Consider the following 24,010-nt stretch of genomic DNA (forward strand, 5'->3'; position numbering starts at 1 on the left):
GTATGAGAACAGAATCAGAGTATAATTCCAGAATATCTACATGATTTGATTTATTTTATTATTGTAGTGTTGTGCATCTATACGTGCATCTTCAGGATGCCCAGCCCCTCTACATATTTACATGTTGGTAAATCCGGTGCACGGCTTTATATTCATGACTCACTGTGTGCAAATTCCCACTTTGTAATCTCATAGTGTTTTGGAAGGCTCTGCATTTTTTTGTTTGACATGTAACACTTTTCTATATGCTAATGAAATGTTGTATATGCTCTTTATGCCAAGTAGATGGACATTAGCAATCATGACTTTCCTCTGGCATTGGCGATGCCTGTATAGGAGTTCCATCATTGAGCAAGAAGAACATTATGTAAAATGTTTTATAATTGTAAATAATATTCTCACAGACAATGTTGCTTTCTTGGAACTTTATAAAAATGTTTTTTTTTTTTAAGTGTACTTTGGAACAATACATACATTTGCACAAACGTCAACATGGTTTGTTCAGAAGACACCAAGACTTCTATAACGCTACGGCTGCAGTAAGTAAATACCATATGAATGGTAAATACCATATGAAAATGATTTATGCACATTTTTAAAAGCTAGTCATGATTTTGAACAGAGTAAGGAGCAGACTTCTGAGCAGACTTCTGGGTGTGGTAGGATAGAGTCAGGGCATAATGCACAGACAAGGGCATGGTAGGGGGTGAGTAAAGTGGAGGTTAACCTAGGCATTGAGTGACGATGAGATTGGCTGCATCTCTGGAAGCCCCAGTTAACCTAGGTGCGGTATCCACATGTGTGGGGGGGTGGGGCAAGGGAGCTAACCGAGGCATGTAGAGCGAGCAAAACAGTGAGAGCTATCTTAAACAACAGTATACAAGGCATATTGACATTAGAGGGAGGCATAAAGCAATCACAGGTGTTGATTGGGAGGGCTAAGACAACAGGTAAACAGCTAAGACAACAATGGGTAAATGGCGATGAATGGGCAGAAAGGGTCAGTTAGCTACACACAGGGCCTGAGTTCGAGGCTGGGGCCGACAGATAAAAAAAGGAAGTATCATGTTAATTAACAGTCCAGTAGGCATCAGCTGTGTAGCCGAGTGATCATAGGGTCCAATAAGCAGCAATGGACGAAACGGAGCCACTCGTTAGCCATCACTACAAATCAAATCAAATCAAATGTTATTTGTCACATACACATGGTTAGCAGATGTTAGTGCGAGTATAGCGAAATGCTTGTGCTTCTAGTTCCGACAATGCAGTAATAACCAACAAGTAATCTAGCTAACAATCTAACAATTCCAAAACTACTACCTTATAGACACAAGTGTAAGGGGATAAAGAATATGTACATAAAGATATATGAATGAGTGATGGTACAGAGCGGCATAGGCAAGATACAGTAGATGGTATTGAGTGCTATATATACATATGAGAAGAGTATGTAAACAAAGTGGCATAGTTAAAGTGGCTAGTGATACATGTATTACATAAGGATGCAGTAGATGATATAGAGTACAGTATATACGTATACATATGAGATGAATAATGTAGGGTATGTAAACATTATATTAGGTAGCATTGTTTAAAGTGGCTAGTGATATATTTTACATCAATTCCCATTATTAAAGTGGCTGGAGTTGAGTCAGTGTGTTGGCAGCAGCCACTCAATGTTAGTGGTGGCTGTTTAACAGTCTGATGGCCTTGAGATAGAAGCTGTTTTTCAGTCTCTCGGTCCCAGCTTTGATGCACCTGTACTGACCTCGCCTTCTGAATGATAGTGGGGTGTACAGGCAGTGGCTCAGGTGGTTGCTGACCTTGATGATCTTTATGGCCTTCCTGTGACATCGGGTGGTGTAGGTGTCCTGGAGGGCAGGTAGTTTGCCCCCGGTGATGCGTTGTGCAGACCTCACTACTCTCTGGAGAGCCTTACGGTTGTGGGCGGAGCAGTTGCCGTACCAGGCGGTGATACAGCCCAACAGGATGCTCTCGATTGTGCATCTGTAGAAATTTGTGAGTGCTTTTGGTGACAAGCCAAATTTCTTCAGCCTCCTGAGGTTGAAGAGGCGCTGCTGCGCCTTCTTCATGATGCTGTCTGTGTGGGTGGACCAATTCAGTTTGTCTGTGATGTGTACGCCGAGGAACTTAAAACTTGCTACCCTCTCCACTACTGTTCCATCGATGTGGATACGGGGGTGTTCCCTCTGCTGTTTCCTGAAGTCCACAATCATCTCCTTAGTTTTGTTGACGTTGCGTGTGAGGTTATTTTCCTGACACCACACTCCGAGGGCCCTCACCTCCTCCCTGTAGGCCGTCTCGTCGTTGTTGGTAATCAAGCCTACCACTGTTGTGTCGTCCGCAAACTTGATGATTGAGTTGGAGGAGTACGTGGCCACGCAGTCGTGGGTAAACAGGGAGTACAGGAGAGGGCTCAGAAAGCACCCTTGTGGGGCCCCAGTGTTGAGGATCAGCGGGGTGGAGATGTTGTTGCCTACCCTCACCACCTGGGGGCGGCCCGTCAGGAAGTCCAGTACCCAGTTGCACAGGGCGGGGTCGAGACCCAGGGTCTCGAGCTTGATGACGAGCTTGGAGGGCACTATGGTGTTAAATGCCGAGCTGTAGTCGATGAACAGCATTCTCACATAGGTATTCCTCTTGTCCAGATGGGTTAGGGCAGTGTGCAGTGTGGTTGAGAATGCATCGTCTGTGGACCTATTTGGGTGGTAAGCAAATTGGAGTGGGTCTAGGGTGTCAGGTAGGGTGGAGGTGATATGGTCCTTGACTAGTCTCTCAAAGCACTTCATGATGACGGAAGTGAGTGCTACAGGGCGGTAGTCGTTTAGCTCAGTTACCTTAGCTTTCTTGGGAACAGGAACAATGGTGGCCCTCTTGAAGCATGTGGGAACAACAGACTGAGATAGGGATTGATTGAATATGTCCGTAAACACACCAGCCAGCTGGTCTGCGCATGCTCTGAGGGCGCGGCTGGGGATGCCGTCTGGGCCTGCAGCCTTGCGAGGGTTGACACGTTTAAATGTTTTCCTCACGTCGGCTGCAGTGAAGGAGAGTCCGCATGTTTTAGTTGCGGGCCGTGTCAGTGGCACTGTATTGTCCTCAAAGCGGGCAAAAAAGTTATTTAGTCTGCCTGGGAGCAAGGCATCCTGGTCCGTGACAGTGCTGGTTTTCTTTTTGTAATCCGTGAATGACTGTAGACCCTGCCACATACCTCTTCTGTCGGAGCCGTTGAATTGAGATTCTACTTTGTCTCTATACTGACGCTTAGCTTGTTTGATTGCCTTGCGGAGGGAATAGTTACACTGTTTGTATTCGGTCATGTTTCCAGTCACCTTGCCCTGATTAAAAGCAGTGGTTCGCGCTTTCAGTTTCACGCGAATGCTGCCATCAATCCACGGTTTCTGGTTTGGGAATGTTTTAATCGTTGCTATGATTAAAACATTCCCAAACCAGGGAAACCACTAGGCGAGCGGGAGACACGGTGCTCAGAGAGTTAGCGGGACGGGGATAGTAGCTGGGGGTCCTCACCGTCATCAACGACGCAGAGGCCGGTTGAGAGCACATCGGCCGAAATACGTCAGCAGATCAGTCGTGAAGGATGGGAGGGGCTCCGTGTCGACAAAGGGTCCTGGCCAATTGGCAAGAGAGGTATTGTAGTTGGTGTACTTCGTTTGCCAGCCGGGGCAATGGGTCTAGCTAGAGGCTAACTGGTGCTTGCTTCTGGACAAGGGCGATAGCCACTCGGTAGCAGCTAGCTAGCTGTGATGATACGGTGTAATGGTCCATAGCTTGCGGCAGGAATCCGGTGATGTAGCAGGGGGGGTAAAAAGCAGTCCGATATGCTCAGGGCTGATATCACGCTGTGTAGACGGGCAGATATTATCCGGGCTAGAGCGGCTGGTGTCTCTTTTAAAGTTGCAGATCCGTAACATGGGTGAGGCGGATTTCAGGAAGATATTTCATTCAAAAATTGAAAAAGAGATTGAAATGTCTACAGAGATGAAAGCTGAATATTTCCACAGGACAAAAACGGGACAAAAGCAAAAACATCTTGCTGCTACGCCATCTTGGAAAACCAAATAATTATAAATAAGAATAGAATGTTTCAAAACATTTCTACATTCATGTGGATGCTACCATGATTCTGGATAATCCTGAATGAATCAGGAATAATTATGAGTGAGAAAGTTAGACACACATATCATCCTCTCACCATTACAATAACAAGGGATGTTAGCATTTTTTTTCGGGGCTATGATATTTATGCCTCACTCATCATTATTCACGATTTCGTGTTTCTAAAATACATGGTTCTGGCCATAGCTAGCACAACACTAGCTAGCTCGACTAACAAAAGGTGATGTTATAAAATACATCAGTTTGTAAATCAGTGTTCTTAAAAACACTATACATAGCCTGTATACCTTACCTCTTCGGCTGACATGTTGAAAATAATGGCAATTGTTTACATAATCCATGCGTTGACTCCATTAGTTCTGGTCTGGCTCTCATCCATGAAGATTCAGGTGCATCTTGATATTGTCAATCAAAGGGCGAGGGGATGAAGCTCATTGGCTGAAACTCTAATTGTTAAGGGGCTGGACCTTGTGGACCAATCTTGCAGTACTTCACCAAATTATTTGGAGATTCCCTCAGTAGGCAAAAGCCCACAGTTTAAAAAAGTTGGTTTCCAACTAGGGATTTAGTGGCTAACTGAGGTAAGACAATGAAAACTGTTACATACACACAATGTGATTATTGTGGATAGATTAATATAATAGTTTCATTGTAACATGAACGACTTCCCTAATAATCCTGTAACAATAAGGCTAGTACAAACTCCAACCCAGGCGCAGAGAAACACAGCAAGCAGAGGTAAGGGTAAATCCAGAACTTTTACTTAGAGTCTGAACGAAATAAGGCAAGAGCACACTAATAAGACCTAAGCAAAGATCCAGGCCAACTAAGGAACCTAAATAACAAGGCAACCAGGTGAACAGAGAAGGTCATTAAACAAAGGTGAATCCAATATGTAATAAGCAGGGTAACCTGGAAACTAGAAAACAGGGCAAGGGTTCCCACCAGCGGTAACCTAAGGAAACAACAATCAAATAACACAGAAATTGTGACAGATCCTGTTTACATGGACACATCTGAAATCAGGCTACCTGATGGCACTCTGATAAATGCAGAAAATCATCAAAGAAAATTATTGTTCTCCTTCAGCGAACATGTTATTTGTTTGGGAAGCAAATTTGATTCGGAATTCGGACATACAAGTTTGTATGTGAAAACTACTTACTTGCGCAAAAGAGGGAGGCTCACTTGGCTGGTGCTAGCACATGCGCAGATCAAATACACTGCTGGAATGCCGATGAAGGTGTTTCCAAATCAAATCAAACCAAATTGTATCTGTCACATGCGCCGAATACAACACGCACAGTATACTGAAATGCTTACTTACAAGCCCTTAACCTACAATGCAGTTTTAAGAAAAATACCCCCCCCCAAAATAAAAATGAATAAAAGTAACAAACAATTAAAGAGCAGAAGTAAAATTACAATAGTGAGGCTATATACAGGGGGTACCGGTACAGAGTCAATGTGCGGGGGCACCGGTTAGTTGAGGTAATGGAGGTAATATGTACATGTAGGTAGATTTATTAAAGTGACTATGCATAGATAATAACAGAGAGTAATCTGGGTATCCAGTTGATTAGATGTTCAGGAATCGTATGGCTTGGGGGTGGAAGCTGTTTAGAAACCTCTTGGACCTAGACTTGGTGCTCTGGTACCGCTAGCCGTGCAGTAGTAGAGAGAACAGTCTATGACTAGGGTGGCTGGAGTCTTTGTCAATTTTAAGGGCCTTCCTCCCTCACCGCCTGGTATAGAGGTCCAGGATGGCAGGAAGCTTGGCCCCAGTGATGTACTGGGCCGTGCGCACTACCCTCTGTATTACCCTGCGGTCGGAGGCTGAGTAGTTGCCATACCAGACAGTGATGCAACCACTGCTCTCGATGGTGCAGCTAACCTTTTGAAGATCTGAGGACACATTCCAAATCTTTTCAGTCGCCTGAGGGGGAATAGGTTTTTGTCGTGCCCTCTTCACCACTATATTGATGTGTTTGGACCATGTTAATTTGTTGGTGATGTGCACGCCAAGGAACTTGAAGCTCTCATTCCTGATCCACTGCAGCCCCATTGATGAGAATGGGGGCGTTCTCAGTCCTCCTTTTCCTGTAGTCCACAATCATGTCCTTTGTCTTGATCACGTTGAGGGAGAGGTTGTTGTACTTGCACCACACAGTCAGGTCTCTGACCTCCACCCTATAGGCTGTCTCATTGTTGTCGGTGATCAGGCCTACCACTGTTGTGTCGTCGGCAAACTTAATGATGGTTTTGGAGTCGTCCCTGGCCGTGCAGTCGTGGGTGAACAGGGAGTGCAGGAGGGGACTGAGCACACACCCATGAGGGGCCCCCATGTTGAGGATCAGTGTGGTGGATGTTTTGTTAACTACCCTTACCACCTGGGGGTGGCCCGTCAGGAAGTCCAGGATCCAGTTGCAGAGGGAGGTGTTTAGTCCCAGGGTCCTTAGCTTAGTGATGAGCTTTGAGGGCACTATGGTGTTAAATGCTGATTGTAGTCAATGAATAGCATTCTCACATAGGTGTTCATTTTTCCAAGTGTGAAAGGGCAGTCTGGAGTGCAATTGAGATGGCATCATCTGTTGATCTGTTGGGGAGGGTATGCAAATTGGAGTGGGTCTAGTGTTTCTGGGATAATGGTGTTGATGTGAGCCATGACCAGCCTTTCAAAGCTCTTCATGGCTACATATGTGAGTGCTAAGGGTCGGTAGTCATTTAAGCAGGTTACTTTAGTGTTCTTGGGCACATGGACTATGGTGGTCTGCTTGAAACATGTTGGTATTACTGACTCAGACAGGGAGAGGTTGAAAATGTCAGTGAAGACACTTGCCAGTTGGTCAGCGCATGCTCAGAGTACACGTCCTGGTGATCCGTCTGACCCTGCATCATTGTGAATGTTGACCTGTTAAAAAGGTCTTACATCTGCTGCGGAGAGCGAGATCACACAATCCTCTGGAACAGCTGATGCTCTCATGCATGTTTCAGTGTTACTTGCCTCAAAGTGAGCATAGAAATAATTTAGCTCATCTGGTAGGCTTGTGTCACTGGGCAGCTCTCGGCGGTGCTTCCATTTGTAGTCTGTAATGGTTTGCAAGCCTTGCCACATAAGACAAATGTCGGAGCCGGTGTAGTACAATTCGATCTTTGTCCTGTATTGATGCTTTGCCTGTTTGATTGATAATTTCTTATAAGCGTCCGGGTTAGAGTCCCGCTCCTTGAATGCGGCAGCTCTATCCATTAGCTCAGTGCGGATGTTGCCTGTAATCAATGGCTTCTGGTTGGGGTATGTATGTACAGTCACTTTGAGGATGACCTCATCAATGCACTTATTGAAGAAGCCAGTGACTGATGTGGTGTACTCATCAATGCCATCGGAAGAATCCAGGAACATATTACAGTCTGTGCTAGCAAAACAGTCCTGTAGCTTAGCATCTGCTTCATCTAACCACTTTTTATTGACCGAGTCACTGGTGCTTACTGCTTTAATTTATTTATTTTTTTGTCAGATTTCAAAAAGGCTTTACGGCGGAAGCAAACCATGCTATTATCTGAGGACAGCACCCCATCAAACAAACACATGGCAATCATATTTCAACCTGCCAGGCGCGACACAAAACTCAGAAATAACAATGTAATTTATGCCTTACCTTTGAAGATCTTCTTTTTTTGGCACTCCAATATGTCCCATAAACTTCACAAATGGTCCTTTTGTTCGATTAATTCCATCGTTATATCCCCAAAATGTCCATGTATTTGGCGCGTTTGATTAAAAAAAACACAGTTTCCAACTCGCCCAAAATGACTACACATCTAATAAATTGCCTGTAATCTTGGTCCAAACACTTCAAACATCTTTCCTAATACAACTTTAGGTATTTTATACTGTAAATAATCAATCAAATTTAAGACGGAATAAACTGCGTTCAATAAAATGAACGTGGAGCGAGCGCTAGGTCGCGCGCCCCAAACACAACAGGACACTAGACTCGACCCTCGTTCTGAATACCCATACTTCTTCATTACTCAACCGAAAAAAACCATCAACCAATTTCTAAAGACTGTTGACATCTAGTGGAAACCCTAGGAATTGCAACAAGATGCCTCCGAAATCTAGATTCCCATAGAAAACCTATTGAAAACATGGGCACCTCAACAAGAAAACAATTCCTGGAGGGTATGTCCGCGGGGTTTCGCCTGTCAAATAAGTTCTGCTATACTCACAGACATCATTTTAAACGTTTTAGAAACTTGAGAGTGTTTGCTATCCAAATCCATCAATTATATGCATAAACTGCCTGAGTAGCAGGCAGTTTACTTTGGGTACGCTTGTCATCCGGACGTGAAAATACCGCTACCCTATCCCAAACAGGTTAAGTTCATGAAACATGAACAGTGCAGCTCCTGATTGACACAAGTTCTGACAAAGATTGCAGAACTGGGAGTGGATAAATGAGGTTCTCAAACTTTATAAACATAACGATAAAACCACTTAAATTGGTACAACATTTCCACTAACAATTGGCACAAATACAAAACATCTATCACTATCAAATCTCACTATCAAATCTCAAGTGAGGTTGACTCCCAAGTAATCAAAATGTAGCTGGTTTGCAAACCCACTACCATCATATCATATTGCCATCCATGCTATACGTGACCCGATTCGCCATCTTGAATAATCCGACGTGTGTGATCCGACGTTGTTTACCTAGTGAGGTTAATTGTTTACCTAGCTAGCTAGCTAGCTAGCTATATGCCTTAAGCTAAATTGTACATTTAGCAAGCTAGCTAATGTTAGCTGGCTGGCTCTCTAGCTGATGTTATTATTCGTTTCCCAGAGCCTTTTGCTTTTGTAGTTAGAGCTTAATGTTAGCTAGCTAACATTGCACCTGGTTGGTTTTCTCCCAGCACTGTGGCATTGTTGGCACTGTTCATTGTTGTTTAACTAGCTAATGTTAGCTGGCTGGCTCATTAGCTAACGTTACATGACGTGTGTACAAGACCTGTTGAATATGGCCGGTGTCAGTAAACGTATGCAAAAAAGCGCAATGAAATTGTTGCCAGCAGAGCTGGTTAAGCTATTTCATGTTATCTAGAGGTAAACAAATCATTGGCCAGAGCATCAAGTGTGAGCTCCATGAGTGAAATAAGATGGGTGGGGCTAAAGGGTGTGAACGATGCTGTATTGGTGTAGACATAGAAGAGCTCTTCACTAGATACCAAAACATTCAAAGGCGATTTTCTCAAAAGTGAGTTTACAAGTTGTCCCTCAAATGCAGTGTATGATATATTATTGTGTAGCTCTGAATCTCTATTTTTTATCAATGTATAAAACACAATTTCAAACTTTGCTACATAAGACTGAATCCAGGTGGTGAGTCACATATTGCAGTTAGATGTTTAAATTGTTTGTTTCAATATCTGTGTTTTTGCATGTACATTGATTAATCAGCATAGAACATGCTGGTCGGCCTGCAGAACGCTAGACCATGCTGTTCAGAGCAGCTAGACTAGCAGCCGACCAGCACCGGGGTATTTGTCTCCACTCTGCTGACAAGTATTTTTCTACTCTCATACAGGTGTAATAAAGGCCTAGTGCACTCATTTGGTGGGAAAAAATGTGTTTTATTTTATTTATTATTATAATTGTTTTTATATGGATATATAAAAATGTTTAGAGGCCTCAGCACCCCTATTTCCTGGGGCTATGCTTGATTGTTCCAGTGTTTACTTGGACTTGACTTGGAAACTTCTATTTGAGATCAAAGGTCAAATCAACACAGAGCATTAGAAACATTTTCTCAAGCTCTAGTTTGTTGGAATAAAACCCATTAAAAGCTGGCTATTGTTTTCTCTTTCCTCAGCCTCTCTTTTGGACTTTTAGACGTTGTCCTGTAACTGTGGATGCCTGTGCCATGGTTCAAATGTCAAAAAGGAACAAAGAGAAGCAAGATGACATGAATCCCATCTGGATTGAGGCCACTGAAAGATAACTATTGTTTTCTCTTTCCCACTCTTTCCTACTGCCCTGTGAGACAATTAGCCTTTTTGGCTTGGTTTGATCCCCGCTGGTTTCCCTCAGTCACCTCTTCTCCTCCAATTAGATTCTGTAATTCTCTCAGATAAGTCACCACCTGCGTGTGGAACATAACCAAAGAGCTGTGTGTGTGTGTGTGTGTGTGTGTGTGTGTGTGTGTGTGTGTGTGTGTGTGTGTGTGTGTGTGTGTGTGTGTGTGTGTGTGTGTGTGTGTGTGTGTGTGTGTGTGTGTGTGTGTGTGTGTGTGTGTGTGTGTGAGTCATGACACACACACACACTCATTGGAGTTATGGGCCTTTGAGGATGAAATTTGCTAATTAAAATTAAGAAATACAAAAATATATATATTTGGATACAGTTGTGTGTTCACTAAACTGTTGAATTCTAGCCCTCACAGCATACAAATGGACTTAACCTGGCCCAAAATTAACATGTTTTTATTGAATAATACAATAGTTTCGGCTCATTTCCTAGTGTTATCATTTTGTCTAATTGACTTCACATATGTCCTTTCCTCCTTTCCCTTCATTTTTCTTTTCGGCTTCTTCAATCTGTTCCCCTCTCTCTTTCTACTTCTCCCTCTCTCTCTCCTTCCCCCGCTTTTATACACTTCTCTCTCTTCGTAGCGTGTTCATAAATAGGGAGATTAAAATAGGAATGAACTCCAAAGGGAAAATGAGACCGATAACAAAGAGAGGAGCCACAGGACAAACAAACAGGCTTGTTCACTTGAGTCTGTAGGACTACCTTTCTCTGTCTCCATAGACAGAGAGCAACATTAGGCTGTGGGACAGAAACAGTTTTTTAAATATATTTTCAATGGAAAACTTGTTACAGTTAGTCCCTCCTTGTTCCAGTCTGATTTATTCCGTTTGGTGCCTAATGAACATGACCCAGATGAGTATGGGATTCAAGGCCATCTTTCAGGTGTCACTGAACCAAACTCATCCATGGACATGGGGGATTACGAAATGGAAGGCTTTGTTGTTTGAAAGAGAGGTAAAATCAAAACGCTTGCAAGGAGAGGATATTTGTACGTGAGTGTGAGCTTCAGTGGTATTACCATGCCTTGAGCTAGGTTAAGTGAGCCTTGCCTACTAGAACATAACACCTGAGAGATGTAGACACACACACACACACGCACACACGTACACACACACATATACACACAAATACAGTATACACACACACACACAAATCACAGCTACACCCTCAAGCCAGTCTTGTTCTCCTGCTAGGACCTGTGGAAATAGATCTGTTCTATAACATAGACGCCATAGAGTTGACTATGCATACACTACATCAACGTTGTTGAATAGAATTATCTGAGAGCGTAATAAGCACAGTAACTGACTGGCAAAGGCCTGAAGTTAGTTAATCATATTTACGTCTAGTTACGCTTTTCCTGAGTTCAAATGATAGGCCTTGTTGGAATACAATGTCTCCTTCCTTTCTAACTTCCTTGAAGTAATCATATATCTGAATTGGTTGGATTGATAATGGGGTGGTAAAGTAAAGTGGTGGTAACCTTACTTTCAACTATCCAATCCCTTATAGATGTGTGCATATTTCAAGGAAACAAGGAGGGAAGGATGCATTTTTAAGTATTCAAAGAATGATTAGTTGAATCAGGGGTTAAATTAGAAAAAACTGGGTGAGGCAGCTAAAGCAGGACTGGCTCTGCCTTATCCTGCATAAGGAACTTGGATAAATAAACACCAGTGCTTACTCACTGCCGCCGATGCTGACAAGCCTAGAGACCTTTGGTCAAGAGTTCTGTGACAATGGCAGTAAAGTCTTTATGAATCAAAGCTGACTACTGAAATCTTCAATTTAATTCAGAAAATAATTTATATGATGCCAAAATGTTTCTTTCTTAATTCAAGTGTGTTTGTTAAAAATTATGATGACAAATACAATGGGCAAGACCAAAGATCACTCAACTTACGATCTGTTTGCACTCTCCAGCACGAATACACTGTTATCCAAAGTTGCTCAGGTCGAATGTATTAAAGAACATCTTTCGATAAGGCAGTGTTTCATTTTCTTGATGCAGCATGGTTTGTTTGGTTGTGAAATGTGTTTTCATTCAATGCTGTTGGATTTGAATGTGTTTTGATTGTGTGTGATAAAAGGTAATCACTTCCTTTCCCATCCTACCTCTCCAATTCCACTACTCATCTTGAAAACTGCACATATGTGCACACACACGCGCACACACACACAAACAGATGCCTGCACACGCGCACATGTACTTATGCATGCATGTGCACACTCATGCACAAACACACATGCATATGGAACTGCAGAGCAAAATGTGTCACATTTCACAGTTGTATTACTATACCTCTTTCCCATTTTAATGTAAATTAATGTTTACCCTCTCGCTAATCCAACACCTTTCCCCTCCTTGGTATCAAGAACCAACTTTGTCACAAACAGAAGCTACCACATGGCATTGGACTTTTCTGTTTTGTGGCTGGGAAGGGGAGAAAATGTGTATCCCCATGAAAGAGGGGAGGTCAGGGAGACAGGAAAAGCACTGGAGCACGAACACAAACCAACAACGGGCCAATCTACAAACTACACTAAGCACTACATTTGCCTCCAGCCTAATTAGGGCTCGATTAAGGGAGAGGAGCACCCGAGGGGCAGGGACCTGTCAGCCTGTCCATGGCAGTGCTGTATTTACCGAGCTCCCTTGGGAGCAGCACGGCGGCATTTCCAAGATTTCAGTAGTCAGCTTTGATTCATAAAGACTTTACTGCCATTGTCACAGAACTCTTGACCAAAGGTCTCTAGGCTTGTCAGAGCACCGTCTTTTCTAGGCCAGGAGCAAACAAAAGACAAAAGAGAGCTCAGGGTTGCGGAGTGAGAATCTAAATGCCTTATCAGTGAGTTGCGTATTTTGTGACTCATAGCGTGTTCTTTGTAGCACTGTGTGACAGAATTATTATTTGTTTTTTTACTCTTACTGTATGTTGCTGGTCATACAGTACGGATAATGCTATCATTATTACCCATCAGTATTCCCCATGACCCTATCATTATCATTATTCCACATGACCCCATCATTATGTCACATCATCATAGACCATAACACTATAAGGACTCAAAACAGTTAAGCAATTGTACGTAGGCAACAACTATAGGGATTACTTGTGGATAACCAACTCCAATGAACAATCACCAGACTAGAATCATGCAGTTGGAGCCAATGTGCAGTATTTGCACCTGTTGCTATTGAACAAGAGCAATAGCACCTGGGAAACCAGATAAGATCAGTGACTATGAGCTCTCAGGGCTTAGCCTGTGTCAATATGACTTGCCTTTTTTCCTGACTGAACACATACAGTATCAAGCCCTATCAAATCATTCAAGAATATACTGGCCACTCAATAATTCCGTATGTTTAGTATAATGGAGCTAGGACTGACCAAAGAGTAAGGTTGGGAAACACTATTCAAATACTATTAAAATCATCTGATCACACCTTTTATGTGTTGGCTCAGTTGGTAAGAGCATGACACTAACCATGCTTAGGTTGCAGGTTGAATTCCCGCAGGGATCACAGTGACATATTAAATGTGGATGCAGTAATTGTACTGTAAGTGTCTGCCAAGTGGTATATTATACTTTTATACATTATATTATTATTTATATATTGTAAATCACTTCAGTAATCAGACAGGAGGAAAAGCAAGATGCATTCACTCTTAATGCATAGATCTAATTGAACTAGATTGGTGTAAGGTACTTAAGTAAAAAATACTTTCAAGTTCTACTTACTTCGTTTTTGGGGGTATCTATACTTAACTTTACAAATTTTTTTTTTTGACAACTTTTACTTTTACTTCACTACATTCCTGAAGAAAATAATGTACTTTTTACTCCATACATTTTCGCTGAACCGCAAACGTACTCATTACATTTTGAATGCTTAGCAGGACAGGAAAATGGTCCGATTCACCCATTGAACATCCCTGGTCATCCCTACTGCCTCTGATCTGGCGGACTCACTACACACAAATGTTTCGTTTCTAAATGATGTCTAAGTGTTGGAGTGTGCCCCTGGCTATCCGTAAATGTTTAAAACAATAAAATTGTGCCGCCTGGTGAACTTATTTATACTTTTCCTTTTGATACTTAAGCATATTTTAGCAATAACATTTACTTTTGATTCATAAGTATATTTAAAACCAAATACTTTTAGACTTTTACTCAAGTAGTATTTTACTGGGTGACTTTCACTTTTACTTGAGTAATTTTCTATTAAGGTATCTTTACTTTTACTTATGTATGACAATTGGGCACTTTTTTCCACCACTGATTGTAGATCATTATACACAATGGCCATTTGGTCTTGAAAACAGATCTAGTTTAAGTGCGAGTTGTGATCTACGCTTTTCTTTATTATCCTCTCCGCGGTGTTCCCAGACACACACAGCCAACCTCACACAGCTTGCACGCACACACACACACACACACACACACACACACACACACACACACACACACACACACACACACACACACACACACACACACACACACACACACACACACACACACGCACACACGCACGCACACACACACACACACACACACACACCCACCCACCACACACACACATTCTCTCTCTCTCACTTTTACATATCCAAAGAGCTCTTCAAAACACCACTCCCCCTGTAGTTACATGCTCACACCATGTCTCTCTCACACACAGCTGCAAAGCCTGTCATTTACACACAACACAAACATTACAGTGTAGACTGCACTCATAAACACCCTTGCATTAGCTCCCAACGTCCACAATAAGTTTGACACACACACACACACACACACACACACACACACACACACACACACACACACACACACACACACACACACACACACACACACACACAAACACACATCTCTTTCAACATTCTCCCAAACCTTTTTAACATTCTGTTCCTCGCTCTCACACACAAGACACTTTTAAAAACACTTTTATTTTTTTACCCCATTTCCTCCCCAATTTTGTGGTATCAAATTGGTAGTTACAGTTTTGTCTCATCGCCGCAACTCCCGTACAGACTCAGGAGAGGCGAAGGTCAAGAGCCGTGAGTCCTCCGAAACACAACCCAACCAAGCCGCACTGCTTTTTGACACAATGCCCACTTAACCCGGAAGCCACCAATGTGTCAGAGGAAACATTGTGCATCTGGCGACAGTGTCAGTGTGCACTGTGCCCGGCCCGCCACAGGAGTAGCCATTGTGCGATGGGACAAGGACATCCCTGCCAGCCAAACCCTCCCCTAACCTGGATGACGCTGTGCCAATTGTGCGCCGCCCAATGGGTCTCCCGGTCGCAGCCAGCTGCAACAGAGCCTGGACTCAAACCCAGAATCTCTAGTGGCACAGCTAGCACTGCAATGCAGAGCCTGTGACCACTGTGCCACTCAAGAGGCCCCACAAACAAACACTTTTCATACGTTTAACATTGTTCCCTCTCCTTCTCTCACAATCCCCAAACACACTTCTTACATTTCTTTCATTCTCTCAATATTCTTTCTTCCTCACCACTTTTCCCTTTTCCCCTTACACTAAAACCACATCCATCCATCCACCCCTCTATCCCTACCTGGAAAATGAGTACTTTGAAATGGTTCCTCTTGAGCAGGTGTCCATGGTTGGCCTCCAGCCGCTTCACCTGCGACGCCTGCTTGTCCAGACGCTCCCGCACCTCCTTCATGTTGGTGTTGACCTTGTGCGAGCGCTCCAGCAGCTTGCTCACACTGTTGGACGTGCTGGTGTGGTTCTTGGACAGGCGAGTCACGTCGCCCTGGACCCCCTGCACGGCGCCCTCCAGGTCAGCCTGGCGCTGCTCCATGCGCAGCTGGTTCTCCTGCACCGCCTCCAGCATGTTGACCAGCTTGTCGAGTAGAGCCACCACTGTGATGGCACTCACCTGATCCCTGGGCATGGGACTGGTGGGACTTCCGGGGCTCCCGGGGGTTTTCAAGCCCAACTTGGAGAGGGTGTCAGTGGGGGAGGAGGGAGCCGAGCTGGGGCTGAAGCTGGGCACCAGGAGGTCCATGTTGTCTTGCTGTGCATGGTACTGCTGGGGGTTGACCAAATTGCTGCTGCTGTTGCTGAGGCGCTCGGCGTGCGATGAGTCTTCTCCCATGGCCACAGGGTGGAGGGGGTTAAATGTCGTGTTTTGAAGAGTGAGAATGTGAACTGTCTAGTTCTGATATGTGAAAAGTCTCAGTCAGTTGGTGGTTGTTGTTGTTGCTGTTTTCAGTAGCTCCAGAGGAGGAATGAGAAGGTAACAGAGATTCTAGCTCCAGAGGAGGAATGGGAAGGTAACAGAGATTCTCTTCTCTTGATTGTTTTGATGTCCCCTCCCCTTTTTTACACTGTGTAGAAGAGCAAGAGTTGTATGTACACTCCCATTTTTCTCCTCCCTTTTTTCTCTCTCTCTCACTTCCTCTATTTCTCTCTCAGTATCATATTGGGCAGTTTTATCACACCCACTTATCTACTCTCTCTCTCTCTCTCTCTCTCTACTCAGTGGTAGGCTTTTAAAAACCTCCCCCAAAGCCAGAGGGAGGGGTGTGGTTGTCCTGGTAACAGGTCTAGCCCTAAATTGCTAGAGACAAGTGAGCCAGAGGTTGCCACTGTGTGTGTTCATGTGACTTCTCTAACTGCACTGTCTGTCTGCATGCATGAATGAATCTGTAAAGTCAGTTTGAGTGCCAATTTAATTCTATGAGCATTTCTGATGTTGTGTATTTGCCTATTCCAGTGTGTATGTCTCTCTCCCAGGTTCAGATTTGTTTTGTAGTTAGCAGTTTGTTTTCAGTGTTCAGAGTTCTTAGCCAATAGAAATACATATACAATGCAGAGCAAAAAGGTGCAGGTTGATAAAATATTGTACATGTACAATACATGATTGTACAGTGCCTTTGATTTAGTGTGTGCCCATGTGTGCAGCAGGCAGCCCCCTCCATCACTCCCTCCCTCTACTCCAGTTCTGTTTTTCTCTCCTCTGGTCTGTAGCTTTGGCATTGGAACACTGGGACACATGGAAATGTGGAAATCCGTGTTTGAACAATGAGCTCATCTGTGCCCCTTGCACGGTGCCAGGATACATTTATTTTACTTATTTCAGTTTTATTTAATCAGATAGGCCAGTTGAGAACAAGTTGTGACCTGGCCAAGTGCGACCTGGCCAAGATAAAGCAAAGCAGTGTGACAAAAACAACAACACGGAGTTACACATAAACAAATGTACAGTCGATAACACAAAATAAAATTAAAATAGAAAAATCTATGTACAGTATGTGCAAATGTAGAAGAGTAGGAAACAGGCAATAAATAGGCAATAGAAGCTAAAATAATTCAAATTTAGCATTAATATTGGAGTGATAGATGTGCAGATGATGATGTGCAAGTAGAGATACTGGGATGCAAAAGAGCAAGAGGGTAAGTAATAATATGGGATGAGGTAGTTGGGTGTGCAATTTACAGATTGGCTGTGTACAGGTACAGTGATCAGTAAGCTGCTCTGACAGCTGATGCTTAAAATTAGAGAGGGAGATATAAGACTCTAGGTTTAGAGATTTTTGAAATTCGTTCCAGTCATTGGCAGCAGAGAACTGGAAGGTAATGTGAGCAAAGGAAGTGTTGGCTTTGGGGGTGACCAATGCTATATACAGTGCCTTGCGAAAGTATTCGGCCCCCTTGAACTTTGCGACCTTTTGCCACATTTCAGGCTTCAAACATAAAGATATAAAACTTTTTTTTTTGTGAAGAATCAACAACAAGTGGGACACAATCATGAAGTGGAACGACATTTATTGGATATTTCAAACTTTTTTAACAAATCAAAAACTGAAAAATTGGGCGTGCAAAATTATTCAGCCCCTTTACTTTCAGTGCAGCAAACTCTCTCCAGAAGTTCAGCGAGGATCTCTGAATGATCCAATGTTGACCTAAATGACTAATGATGATAAATACAATCCACTTGTGTGTAATCAAGTCTCCGTATAAATGCACCTGCACTGTGATAGTCTCAGAGGTCCGTTAAAAGCGCAGAGAGCATCATGAAGAACAAGGAACACACCAGGCAGGTCCGAGATACTGTTGTGAAGAAGTTTAAAGCCGGATTTGGATACAAAAAGATTTCCCAAGCTTTAAACATCCCAAGGAGCACTGTGCAAGCGATAATATTGAAATGGAAGGAGTATCAGACCACTGCAAATCTACCAAGACCTGGCCGTCCCTCTAAACTTTCAGCTCATACAAGGAGAAGACTGATCAGAGATGCAGCCAAGAGTCCCATGATCACTCTGGATGAACTGCAGAGATCTACAGCTGAGGTGGGAGACTCTGTCCATAGGACAACAATCAGTCGTATATTGCACAAATCTGGCATTATGGAAGAGTGGCAAGAAGAAAGCCATTTCTTAAAGATATCCATAAAAAGTGTTGTTTAAAGTTTGCCACAAGCCACCTGGGAGACACACCAAACATGTGGAAGAAGGTGCTCTGGTCAGATGAAACCAAAATTGAACTTTTTGGCAACAATGCAAAACGTTATGTTTGGCGTAAAAGCAACACAGCTCATCACCCTGAACACACCATCCCCACTGTCAAACATGGTGGTGGCAGCATCATGGTTTGGGCCTGCTTTTCTTCAGCAGGGACAGGGAAGATGGTTCAAATTGATGGGAAGATGGATGGAGCCAAATACAGGACCATTCTGGAAGAAAACCTGATGGAGTCTGCAAAAGACCTGAGACTGGGACAGAGATTTGTCTTCCAACAAGACAATGATCCAAAACATAAAGCAAAATCTACAATGGAATGGTTCAAAAACAAACACATCCAGGTGTTAGAATGGCCAAGTCAAAGTCCAGACCTGAATCCAATCCAGAATCTGTGGAAAGAACTGAAAACTGCTGTTCACAAATGCTCTCCATCCAACCTCACTGAGCTCGAGGTGTTTTACAAGGAGGAATGGGAAAAAATTTCAGTCTCTCGATGTGCAAAACTGATAGAGACATATCCCAAGCGACTTACAGCTGTAATCGCAGCAAAAGGTGGCGCTACAAAGTATTAACTTAAGGGGGCTGAATAATTTTGCACGCCCAATTTTTCAGTTTTTGATTTGTTAAAAAAGCTTAATATTTAAAAAAATACAGTTTTATATCTTTATGTTTGAAGCCTGAAATGTGGCAAAAGGTCGCAAAGTTCAAGGTGGCCGAATACTTTCGCAAGGCACTGTACCTGTTAGAGCGAGTGCTACGGGTGGGTGTTGCTATGGTGACCAGTGAGCTGAGATAAGGCGGTGCTTAACCTAGCAAAGACTTATATATGACCTGGAGCCAGTGGGTTTGGCCATGGATATGTAGTGAGGGCCAACCAATGAGAGCACCCACAGTGGTGGGTATTATATGGGGCTTTGGTGATAAAACAGATGGCACTGTGATAGACTACATCCAGTTTGCTGAGTAGAGTGTTGGGGGCTATTTTGTAAATGACATCGCCAAAGTCAAGGATTGGAAGGATAGTCAGTTTTCTGAGGGTATATTTGGTGGCATGAGTGGAGGAGGCTTTGTTGCGAAGTAGGAAGCCGATTCTAGATTTCATTTTGGATTGGAGATACTTAATGTGAGTCTGGAAGGAGAGTTTACAGTCTAACCAGACACCTAGGTATTTGTAGTTGTCAGAACCGTCCAGAGTAGTTATGCTAGTCGGGCAGGAGGGTGCGGGCAGCAATCGGTTGAAGAGCATGCACTTAATATTACTAGCATTTAAAAGCAGTTTGAGGCCACGGAAGGAGTGTTGCATGGCATTGAAGCTCGTTTGGAGGTTTGTTAGCACAGTGTCCAAAGAAGGGCCAGAAGTATTCAGAATGGCGTCGTCTGCGTAGAGGTGGATCAGAGAATCACCAGCAGCAAGAGCAACATTATTGATGTATATAGAGAAAAGAGTCGGCCCGAGAATTGAACTCTGTGGCACCCCCATGCACAGTACTGTCTTTTATTGATGGCGGTTATGATATCGTTTTGGACCTTGAGCGTGGCTGAGGTACACCAATGACCAGCTCGGAAAACCAGATTGCATAGTGGAGAAGGTACGGTGGGATTCGAAATGGTCTGTGACTGTTAAATAACTTGGCTTTCGAAGATTTTAGAAAGGCAGGGTAGGATGGATATAGGTCTATAACAGATTGGGTCTATAGTGTCTCCCCCTTTGAAGAGGGGGATGATCGCTGTAGCTTTCCATTCTTCGGGGATCTCAGACGATATGAAAGAGGGGTTGAATAGGCTAGTAATAGGGGTTATAACAATTTCAGCAGATCATTTTAGAAAAAGAGGGTCCAGATTGTCAAGCTCAGCAGATTTTTAGGGATTCAGATTCTTTAGCTCTTTCAGAACATTAGCTATCTGGATTTGGGTGAAGGAGAAGCAGGCGGGGTTGGACAATTTGCTGCAGGGAGTGCTGAGAGTTTGGCCTGGGTAGGGGTAACCAGGTGGAAAGCATGGCCAGCCGTGGAAAAATGCTTATTGAAATGATCGATTATCATACATTTATCGGTGGTGACAGTGATTCCTATCCTAGCAAATCTAGAATCGGCTTTCTATTTCTCAACAAAGCCTCCTTCACTCACGACGCCAAACTTACCCTAATAAAACTGACTATCCTACCGATCCTCGACTTCAGCGATGTCATCTACAAAATGGCTTCCAATACTCTACTCAGCAAACTGGATGTAGTTTATCACAGTGCCATCCGCTTTGATACTAAAGCACCTTATACCACCCACCACTGCGACCTGTATGCTCTAGTCGGCTGGCCCTTGCTACATATTCGTCGCCAGACCCACTGGCTCCAGGTCATCTACAAGTCCATGCTAGGTATAGCTCCGCCTTATCTCAGTTCACTGGTCACGATGGCAACACCCACCCTTAGCACGCGCTCCAGCAGGTGTATCTCACTGATCATCCTTAAAGCCAACACCTCATTTGGCCGCCTTTCCCTCCAGTTCTCTGCTGCCTGTTACTGAAACGAATTGCAAAAATCGTCTGTCTGCAATTGCATTAATAAAGGTTTTTGATTGATTTAATTGAAGATATTGTCTGAATGCTAATTTCACCAATGAGCCAATGACTGACAAGGAACAAGGAACGAACGACAACAGAAGACTGAAATATTACAAAACCGTATTTTATTTAACAAGGCAAGTCAGTTAAGAACAAATTCTTATTTACAATGACATCCTACCCCGGCCAAACCCGGACGACACAGGGCCAATTGTGCGCCGCCCTGTGGGACTCCCAATCACGACCAGATGTGATACAGCCTGAATATATATGTTTATTAATTAATTATGCAATTCTGAAAAATATTAAAACATTCCACCCATGAGGCCGCTAGAGGGTGATTTGGTCATTTGACTGCAGGAAAGTGGATAGCAGAGAACATGCCTACCATTTACCCTCACTCCTAGGACAGACCAGAGTCTTTAGATATGAAGTTTTAGAAAGCATTAGCCTACATTTCCCGTGGACAAGGGTAGGAGGGAAAATATCTCCATTATATTAAACTCCTATAGAGTTGTATTCAAGACTGTTTCAGATAACATTTGGTCCCAGTCTGCATAGTGTTAAAGTTAGTCTACAGGTAGTGTCACATTTTCTCAGTTAATTTGACTCAAAATGACAGCATAATTTTACACTCCAATTTAATTCCAACACTAGAGCTCATTGACTCCTCATAGTGTTGAAAATACTCATACTGGGTTAAAATAAATCAACACATTTTTACACACCCTTTTTACTGTGTAGCACCTTATTTGAGGTCAGAGAAAAAACTGGCTTTTAGAAACACATTTCATGCAGTTCTACATTATTTTACATGACTGGAGACAATCTTTCAATACCACAACAGAGCATGACAACGAATGAGTGCATGCTGCATCACCAGAGAGGTTTTTATTTCTATATAGGCTATCGTTAAAAAAAGTTCCAAGTTTGGTACAGTGCTAAAGTTGCCTATTAACTGTAAAAATGTTGCACTACAGAACCAGTTACTACTGAAGTATCTGATCATCAATGAATTCAAGAGAAAGCCACTCAGTTTTTTTTAACACAGCGGCCACATATCATCAGGTCATCATCATCATCAGCCTATGCACATTCAGGGGTCTATTTTCGGCTGGCATTAAGGCGGCTGTTCCAAAACGAACCCCTCTTTTGAAAAAAATGTCTTCAAAGCACCCATTAAGACTACAAAACTTTAAAAAACGAACTGATGGCAGAGTATAGGTTCTTAAATGGTCTTATATCAGCTTGTGCTCAGATAAAACGGGTGGAAATATTTGAGGTGTGTCCTTAAAAACATGATCCAACGTGCTAATTTCAGGCAGCGCTGGTAGGCATTTTGCAGTTGTAAATGAGAACTTGTAATAGCCTACCTCTTATAGCCTACCTGGTTAAATAAAGGTGAAATAAATAAATATTTAAGACCAACCAAAAGCTGGTTTTGACAGCGGAAACGCAGCCTATCCAGCCGTGACGTATACTGCCCATAATGTGCTTTTGGTGCCTGTATACTTCTTATTTAGAAACATAGAAAACTAAGGTTTTCCCATTTCATTTTATTTTATTAAGAAACAAGCATACCCTCCCCTCCTCTCAATGAAGTCTGTTTTCTTTTTGTCCTGCCCAATGCAATTAAATAGGCTAGTCAAGACCATCAAAAGGTGTGGCTCGTGAATCCACTTGGAAGTCAATCCCAATCACCAAAGCGTTATTAAAAGATCAAGTTAGAGAGGAGCAAAACACTGAGCTGATTTTACATTCAGATATATGTATTATAGACAGGCTTACATTATTATTGCTGTGCTTTGGAGGTGTGTAAACCCCCCTCTATGATGTAGGCCACGTGTCCACACCCATCATTAAACGAGAGATGAGAACCTCGTCAATACCGTCAATTTAGAAGATATTATTGAAGTGATTTTCCTGTAACAATTGCTTGCTTCCTGTTTCACATTTTTTTAACCAAATTACTCCGTAGGCTACACCTACCGTAGGCCTACAATACTCAACAAAAATATAAACGCAACATGTAAAGTGTTGGTCCCATGTTTCATGAGCTGAAATAAAAGATCCCAGAAATGTTCCATACTCACAGAAATGTCCCTCTAATTTGTACACAAATTTGTTTACATCCCTGTTACTGAGCATTTCTCTTTTGCCAAGATAATCCATCCAACTGACAGGTGTGGCATATCAAGAAGCTGATGAAACAGCATGATCATTACACAGGATTCACCTTGTGCTGGGGACAATTAAAGGCCACTCTAAAATGTGCAGTTTAGACACACAACACAATGCCACAGATTTCTCAAGTTTTGAGGCAGCAAGCAACTGGCATGCTGAGTGCAGGAATGTCCACCAGAGAAGTGGCCAGATAATTGATAGTTCATTTCTAAACCATAAGCTGCCTCCAACATCGTTTTAGAGAATTTGTCAGTGCATCCATCACAACCGCAGACTACGTGTTACCATGCCAGCCCAGGACCTTCACATCCAGCTTCTTCACCTGCGGGATCGTCTAAGACAAGCCACCCAGACAGCTGATGAAACAGTAGGTTTGCACAACCAACATTTTTTTGCACAAACTGTTAGAAACTGTCTCGCGGAAGTTAATCTGCGTGCTCGTTGTCCTCACCAGGGTCCTGACCTAACTGCATTTTGGCATTGTAAAATTGTAACAAATGCTCACCTTTGATGGCCACTG

At 43.0% G+C, this 24,010-nt stretch overlaps 1 protein-coding gene across 1 annotated transcript in view; it reads right to left on the bottom strand.

Annotated features, from left to right (window-relative positions):
* Positions 1-16,586, bottom strand: part of LOC109871130 (caveolae-associated protein 2-like) — a 36,092-nt gene extending 19,506 nt beyond the window's left edge. Inside the window, exon 1 of the mRNA XM_020461970.2 lies at positions 15,834-16,586. Within this exon, the coding sequence (XP_020317559.1) occupies positions 15,834-16,379 (546 nt within the window). The 5' untranslated portion in view covers positions 16,380-16,586. The remainder of the gene's footprint in view (positions 1-15,833) is intronic.
* Positions 16,587-24,010: the final 7,424 nt, after the last annotated feature.

Source organism: Oncorhynchus kisutch, linkage group LG26 (genome assembly GCF_002021735.2).
Source record: "Oncorhynchus kisutch isolate 150728-3 linkage group LG26, Okis_V2, whole genome shotgun sequence".
Taxonomy (NCBI): Eukaryota; Metazoa; Chordata; class Actinopteri; order Salmoniformes; family Salmonidae; genus Oncorhynchus; species Oncorhynchus kisutch.